The following is an 8356-nucleotide window of genomic DNA, read 5'->3' on the forward strand; positions in this document are numbered from 1 at the left end:
TCGAAGGCTAGCCTTCAGGATGGGTTCTCCCTCAGCATCATGAAAACAACCGTGAGCCGCATCACAATAAACGGTGAGCAGATGGAAATCATCAAGGACTTCGTCCTACTTGGATCCATAATCCAAGCTCTTGGGAGCAGTCGCCAGGAACTGAAATGACATACTACATCAGGTAAATCTGCTGCAAATGATCTCGCTGCAATGTCAGAAAGCCAGGCTGTGGCTTTGACGACTCGGGTTCTTTCTGGCGCTATGCTGCATGGCTCTGGCTTCACAAATGTGTCTCCACTCAAAGTCAAAAACATAGTTCACGCTTTTTTTTAATAGTTTAAATTTTTTCTTTTTAATAATAATTAAGACTTTGGTATTTGTGGAGACTTGCTTTTTGGCAAATGCACTCATAATCTGATCAACTTTGTAATTCTTCTGTTGTTTGTGCTGTATAATGTGAGACTGGATTATTAGATGCTTTTAAGTTCATGATTAGTTTGTGGTTTCCATACGTACTGAATTATTGTGCAGCCTCCTTCTTTATGCAGGTGCATTTGCCCTTCAGTCTGTTTTTTAAATCTGATTTTGACACTGGCATCATCTTTCTTCTGATTAGTATTTTTCTTTTACCCGATGACACCCGTGAGTGGCGTGTCAGACGCTTGCTGCAGTGGAAAGGGCCTCTAACACAGTGACATAGGGATTTACTCTCGGCAGGAATGCGTTACAGGAAGAGAGTGGGTTAGAGAACGTTGTTCAGTCAGACACAGAACGAGAAGATGGCGTGGGTCAGAGATCCCATGCAGAGTGACGAGTTGATTGGTAGGTTCCAGAAGGGTACTGCTGGCCGGGAAAGTCAGCTGACGAAGGTGACTGGTTTCCTGGAACAAGGTGACAGCTGGAACAAGGTGCCTGGCCTTTTCCAGAGTCAGCTCTGTCTTTGGCTCGTGGCCCCTTCCTTGTCCAGATAGCAACGGGGCCAATTCATCACAGTCACATAGCACATGGCTCCCACCTTGCATCCTCCTAAGGACTTCCGGTCTCCTGCCTCCCTCCTCCACATGTAAAGGCCCCTGTGAAAAGCAGCCCGGGTCTTCAGTGCTCACGGCGATCTGCACTTGGAACCAGCCAGCCTCCGTGCAGCAGAGAGACGTGGCAGTCCACTTCTGTAAAGATGGCAGCTCTGCCCTGTCCTATCAGGGTCACCACAACTCACAATCCACACAGTGGCAGTGGCTTTGGTCTTTCTGGTCTGGGGTGACAATGAGCTCACCCAGATAATCTGGGGCAATCTCTTCTATTTGGAAGTCAACTGATTCACAATTTTAATTCTATCTGCAAGCTAAAGTCCCCGATGCCAAGAAATACCATGTCCACAGGTTCCAGGCACTGGGGTTTGATGGGAAGGGCAGGATATCGTTGCCCAGCACACACAGTTTCCAGCAGAGAGGCATCTCCCGTCAGTACCCACAGAGACCATCATCATTGGCAAGTCATGCTACTGCCCGGATGCCCGAAGCCTGCCTGAATCTTCTCTCCTTTGAAATCGTATTTTCTCCATGGCATCTCTAAGGGTTTTCTGTTTCCTTTGTGATGCACTGCAGTTTTACTGTGGAATATATGAATATGATTTAATCACATGTAGTTCTTATTACCTGTGGATGTGTGTCCTCATCTCTGGAACACACTCACCTATTATTTCTTCCAATAATTCTCACAGTCCTCCCCCTTCCCACTGTTTAATTCCCCTTCAGCATCTCCTGCTTCTCAGTGTGTCTCAGTTCTGTTGTTTGTTTATATCCCCCGTGCTGTCTGTCTCTGTTCTTCAACCCTGGCTTCCAGTCCACTCCGTTGTTCTCTCGTTGTTCTCTCGTTAGTATTCAGTCTGGAATGTGTTCTGTTTATGGAGGGGTATCAGATCTGAGTTTACATTTTAGTGTTTTCTAACATCTTGCTCAGCATGCCCTATATTATTCTCCTGGGATATCCTAAGCACATTCTCCTGGGATGTCCTAAGCACGTTCTTTTTAAATCTTTGTCAGACACTTGCATATAGTTAATTTCATCCTGGGTGAACAGGTACCATGTGCGTATTGGGCTACACCTTGGGCTGCTAACCACAAGATCAGCAGTTCAAACCCACAGCCACTTTGAAAGTGCTTGGGAAGCCCTCAGGAGTTCAGCTCTGACCTTGAAGGTCGCTATGAGCCGGAAGTTCTACTCTGTTACATAGGGTCTCTGTGAGTCAGAATAGGCGCTGGCAGTGGGTTTGGGTAAAGCCAGGTTCCTAAATGGTGTTTGTGGTTGCTAGGTGCCGCTGAGTGAGTTCTCACTCACAGCGACCCTCTGCACAACAAAACAAAACAACCTTTACTCTTGAACCCATCCTTGCAGCCACGGCGTCAGTCCATCTTGTCGGGAGTCTTGCCCTTTTCCACATACTCTCTACTTTTCCAGGGGGTGGTCCCTCTGATAGCGTCCAAAACATGTGAGGAAACGTCTCGCCATCCTGGCTTCTAAAGAGCATTCTGGCTGCGCTTCTTCCGAGACAGATCTGTTTGTCCTTTTCGGCGTTCTTTCAACATTGTTCGCCAGCGCCAGATTTCAAATGCATCCATGCGGCTTCAGTCTCCCTCATCCTCGTGCAGACGAGGTGACTGACAAGCCCTGGCTTGGGGCAGGGGAGGGAGGAGTGTGTTGTTCTTAGGGGTCACTGAGTCAGCTCTGTACAACAGACCCAAACACTGCTCAACCCCGCGCCATCTTCCCAGTTGTTCCCATGCTTGAGCCCGCTGATGCAGCCCCCGTGTGAACCCGTCTCATCGAGAGCTTTCTCTTTGTCGCTGCCCCTCCACTTTACCAAGCATGATGCCCTTCTCCATGGACTGGTCTTTTCTGGCAATGAATCCAAAGTATGTAAAATGAAGTCTGCCCTTTTAGCAGCCCTTGGTACTTTCAAAATTCTTCTCCAGCACTCCAATTCAAATGTATCTACTTTTTATTAATGTCTAAGAGTAGTTATAGATCAGGAAAACACTCCAGCCCAGTCCATCTCACATCATGAGACCCTTTTCAGACTCATGAAACCACATGTAACGATGCAGAATGCAGGAGCACCACCAGCGGGTCTTGTGGGTCCAGTGGTGGTGGACACGTCTCCGGTGGCTTGCCAGCAGGAAGGCGAAGGCAGAGAGAGAGGTCAGGTGCATCTGTTCTCCTACAGTCTTCCTTATCAGACCACTCTCTGTCAGTCTGTCTCGCTGTGGTGGCTTGTGTGTGGCTGTGGTGCTGGAAGCTGTCACCGGTGTTTCAAAGGCCAGCACGGTCGCCCCGAGTGAGCAGGTTTCCACGGAGCTTCCAGACTAAGCACAGACCATGAAGAAGCACTCGGCTCCCCACTTCAGAGGAAGAAGCTGCCGAAGACCTTATGCAGAGCTTAGAAACACTGTCAGACACTGAGAGCCTGAACAAGGGGTGTTGTAGGCCTTCTTCCTGAGCCTGGGACCCTCTCGTGAGCTTGGTAGCTCTGGATGTCAGGTCTGGTCTGAATACGAGGCCTTTTCTGGTTTCATTTTTGCCCTCATTACTTCTCTGTGTGCCGTCTCCTCCACATCCGGTGGTTCTGCTTCCACCCCACCCTTCCGTGGGGCCAGGCCTTCCATTCCATGGTGGCTGAGGGCCATTGCTGCACAGTGACGTTAGGAAACCCATTTCACATCTTATACTTGAGCCTGTGACTGCCCGTCATCCCAAACCCACCTGTCTGCCCCAGCTTATAGTGGCATGAGGCCCAAGAGTTAAACTTTGGGGAAGTTTCTGAGCTGGTTGTTAAGTAGGCGTCATTAAAAATTAAATTCTATCACTTGACCATCAGATGAGGCAGAGGCCGTCCATCCTCACTGTCATCACTTCCTCATTATTTCCCTGCATGTTTCTCTAACGGGGCCTCTTCCAAAGGAACCCTGCTGACACGGGGGCACCTGCTCCGCTGCGAACCAGAGGCTGGCTGTCTGAGCCACAGAAGCTCAGTGGGGAAAGCCGCGGGGCCTTTCCTCCAGTTCTGTGTAGAGCAGCAGTTCTCAGCCTATGGGTCGCGACCCCCACCCACCCTGTGGGTTGCGAGCCCTTTGGGGGTGTTGAATGACCCTTTCACAGGGTCGCTCAATTCCTAACAGTAGCAAAATGACAGTTAAGAAGTAACAATGAAAATATGGTTGGGAGTCACCACCACATGTGGAGCTGTCTGCAAGGGTCGAGGCCTGAGGAAGGCTGAGAACCGCTGGTGTAGAGGATTGCAGCAGCCCCATTCTCTTCAGGCTGCATCCAGCCCTGTGTCTGTGAAGGGGAATCTCACACACACACACACACACACACACATACACACACAGTGGCATCACATGGGTACCTGTCAAGTGTAGGTCCCAGTAAACAAACAAAAAACCCAACTCACGGCCATCGAGTCGATGCGGACTGTAGTGAGCCTGCAGGACAGGGTGGAACTGCCCTCATGGCTTTCCAAGGCTGTAACTCTTACGGGGGTAGAAAGCCTCCCCTTTCTCCTGGAGCAACCAGCGGCTCTGAAGGCTGACCTAGTTAGTGGCCCAGCTCATAAACACTGTGCCACCAGGGCTCCCCACGAGGCCTAATGGGGCCCACGCTGCCTCAGGCCCGCGCCATCTTTGGCCTCTTCCATAACCAGGCACACCGCACAGCCCGGCTTCTGGTGGGGAGGCGGGCTTAGCTCCCCCTCTCGCTGTCTGTGCGAGTGAGCCCCAGCAAGGTTCATCCCTCATATGCTGCCTCCCTCGTGTTTCTGGGCGGTGTGCTGTTCGTTCGTCCCGAACCTCCCTCGGTTCTGTGGTTTTCCTTGCTGTATATCCACTGCCCTGGCTCCAGCTCGACTCGGAGAACACACCAGAGGCGCTGCCGTCAGTAGACAAGCTGGACCATCTTGATGGGCCCTCCACCCACGTGTTTTTTTCTAATAGACACATAACTTCTATCAAGTGAGTGTTGATTGAGGCTCAAAACTCTCACCAGCCTCCTTCATCACCCCAAAGCCTTCCACTGTAGCTGCCTTCTCGGTTCTTGTCCCCAGACTTTGATGTGCTTTCACTAGGTGATCTATTCTTGACAAGGTCCTGGTGGGGGGTGCGTGGGGGGTATCTGCTACACACAGCGCTCCAGGGCCAGAGCAGCTGAGGAGGGTCAACCCTGACTCACTACCCCAGGGTGTACACAGCATAACTCTGCTCCATGAGGGGTCCATTGTAGCTGCTCAGAAGCAGATTGCCAGGCCTTTCTTCCTCGGCATTCTCAGTGGACTCAACACACCAGCCTCTCTCAGTCCATAGCTAAGCGCTTATTCATCTGCACCACCAAGGCCTCCACACCCAGCATAATATTATACATTTAATAAAATAGCACTCACAGAATATTGGAGCGCTCTAGTTACCTAAGTGGACATCCCTGGTTCAAATCTCTTTTCTTCTCTGTAGGTATTAAAGCCATCTTCTCAGGCCACTACCACAGGAATGCCGGGGGCACCTACCAGGACCTGGAAATGGTGGTGTCATCAGCCATTGGATGCCAGCTGGGCAAAGATACGCATGGGCTCAGGGTCGTGGTGGTCACCGCCGAGAAGATGGTCCACCGCTACTACAGCTTAGACGAGCTGAGCGAGAAAGGACTGGATGATGACCTGGTGGGTCTGCTGACGGAGAAATGACTGCCCTTCACGAGCTATTCCCTTTCCACATCCACTCGCTTCTTATTCCGCCAGAACAGCAGCTGCACACAGCTCCTGATTGACAAACAAAAGTCGCCCAGGCGGCTTGGTGAATTCATGTCCTTTTGCATAAATCAGAGTGCTGGGTCAGGTCCTGATATATTCAAAACAGAACTGCCCTTCCTTTGAAAAAGAGAATGGAGCCTGGAAATAAAAAAAAGAAATTAATTGATAAATCCGACTATTTCTTCGTTGGTGTCTGAAGACATTCTTTATTTTAATGCGGTGTTTTCCAGCTCTGCTTCTTGGTGTGTGTGGGGTGGGGGTGGGGGGGTGTTTTCCGACATCCTGCAGGCCGTGTCTGCCTATGTGCTCAGTCCCAGCTGGTATCTAGTGGTGGCATTTGCTAATTTCTTGAGCAAACCACATCAGATTGTCGTAAATTGTGGTCTTAACGCCCCAAGTGCTAGGGAAAACTGAAGTGAGTGCCTTCCCTGCCTGACTAAACAAATGCTTTCTCGAATGACCAGTCCTGTTTGTTCCGAGGAGCCCCTGTGTGCTGGGAGCTTTTGAAGCCTCTGCTGGTGCTGATGGTGGGAGTCGGGTGCTGTGGGCGCTGTCAGAGCTGTGATTTGCCTTCCTGTGATGAGAAAAGTCACCTTCATGCGTACAGGGACCAAATAAGAACATCTCCTCCAAAAGATGAGGAGAGCAACACCCCAAACCCACCCACCCTCCCAGCCACTGGACCGTGAGTTCAGTCTGGCCACATGCATTGCATGTTCCGATGCTGCAGCTCTGCGGGGTGGGGTTCTCCTGGCATCAGCATAAACCAGGTGCCGTGGCAGTGCTCCCGGCCCATGGCAGTCCCACCTGTGTCAGCGTAGAACTGTTTCCATGTGGTTTTCTGTGGTGGGTGCAATGAAAGCAGCTATCCTGGCCTTTCTCGCTAGGAAGCGCTGGGTGGAGTCGAACCTCCAACCTTAACAAGTCAGTGTGCTAAGAACTTGCACCACCCAGGAACTCTGCAGTCCAAAGGTGCCTCCCTTGGGGAGATTCGTTACTGTGCTACTTTGACAGGAGAAGGAGGAGTAGATGCAGACTTCTCAAAGGAAACAAAGTCTCATGGAAGAAGCCTGATGCTTTTCCCACCAAAGTATAACTCGGCCCCGCCTTGATGAACTGCAGTGGGCAGTGGGCAGCGCCAAGAGAGTGTGTTGTGTGAGCCTGGCACGGCGTGTGCACTTCACCCTGTTGCAGTATCAGCACTGTGTGCTTTCCAGCGCCTCAAACATTCCTCCCAGTTCAACTTTGGCTGAAAATTTGCATTCCCTTGAGTTTATTGGTCCAGGGTGTGTCCTTAAAAGCCATAATTTTTGCTAGGTTCCCCCCCATTTTTCTGAAGGTACTCGAACGAAACTAAGACAACTGTATTACTGAAAGAACTAGTCTTCAGACATCCACTAATGTCAGAGACATATTGTCTTTGTAATTAACAGTAAATATATGGATCATGTAATAAATTATTATAACACTGCAGATAAGGAACGCCATAACACTTCTTTGTGCTCGTGTGAACCCTGTACCTGGATCATAACTCAATTACAGTGGTCGTCAGAACAGGACAAGGGAACACGGAGTGGTTTAAAATCAGGAACGGCGTGCATCAGGGCTGTATCCTCTCACTGCTTATTCAGTCTGTCGCTGAGCAAATAATCAGAGATGGTATGAAGACAAACTAGATACCATGATCGGAGGAACGCTTATTAATATCCTGTAATTTGCAAAATGACACGACCTTGCTTGCTGAAATGAGGAAGACCTGAAGCACTTGCTGATGAAAATTAAAAGACTGCAGCCTTCACTATGGATTGCAATCCAGCATGAAGAAAACCAAGATCCTGACAAATGAACCAATAGACGGCAACATGATAGAAACTGATTATGGTTAGAGCTGAACATTCTAAACATATACGTAAATAATGGTGAAAATCGTGTTGCATCTATATCGTAATGAGTTGGTGGGTTTTGAAGGACTGGGGCTCCACATAGGACGTCTTGACGAGCATCACAGAGGAGGTTCTGTCTGAATGTGACAGGAAACAAAATATGCAAACCTAAAATGATTGCTACTCAGTAGAAGAGACGAAGTCTCGATACATGCTGTAGTATGGGTGGAGCCTGAAAAGAGTATGCTGAATAAAATAAGCCAATCACAATATGATAGACGTTGTATGACCTTATATTAAAAAAAAAAAAGATGAGAAAAAGTAAATGTGTAGAGAGAGATGTTTGTTGGTGATTGCCCAGAGCAGGGGGAAGAGAAAGAAGGGTTTTTTTGGTGAGTGTTGGTTTGCAGTGATGGAAAAACTCTTGATTAGTGGAAGGGTTGCATAGCCATTTATTGTAAGCACGGTTAATTAGCTATACACCTGTAAAAAGTTGAATTGCAAAAGTGTAATAGGACATATTTACAATGACAAAAATAAATTGCTGCTGAGTCTGCTTACGCATAATGAAACACCTCATGGAATTGTGACTTCGGTGTAGAGGATTTGGGTCATGTTCCATGGAACCTCAATTAACTGGCAACCCATTTTACCCAACAGAGCCACCAGGGCTCGTAAGCGCAACAAT

General features: G+C 49.1%; 1 protein-coding gene across 1 annotated transcript in view; it reads left to right on the plus strand.

The window, feature by feature from the left end:
• CPPED1 (calcineurin like phosphoesterase domain containing 1) overlaps window positions 1–5955 on the plus strand; it is a 139427-nt gene extending 133472 nt beyond the window's left edge. The window contains exon 4 of the mRNA XM_075564273.1: window positions 5490–5955. Within this exon, the coding sequence (XP_075420388.1) occupies window positions 5490–5719 (230 nt within the window). The 3' untranslated portion in view covers window positions 5720–5955. The remainder of the gene's footprint in view (window positions 1–5489) is intronic.
• The last annotated feature ends 2401 nt before the right edge of the window (window positions 5956–8356 follow it).

The sequence above is a fragment of the Tenrec ecaudatus genome, chromosome 12 (genome assembly GCF_050624435.1).
Source record: "Tenrec ecaudatus isolate mTenEca1 chromosome 12, mTenEca1.hap1, whole genome shotgun sequence".
Classification (NCBI taxonomy): Eukaryota; Metazoa; Chordata; class Mammalia; order Afrosoricida; family Tenrecidae; genus Tenrec; species Tenrec ecaudatus.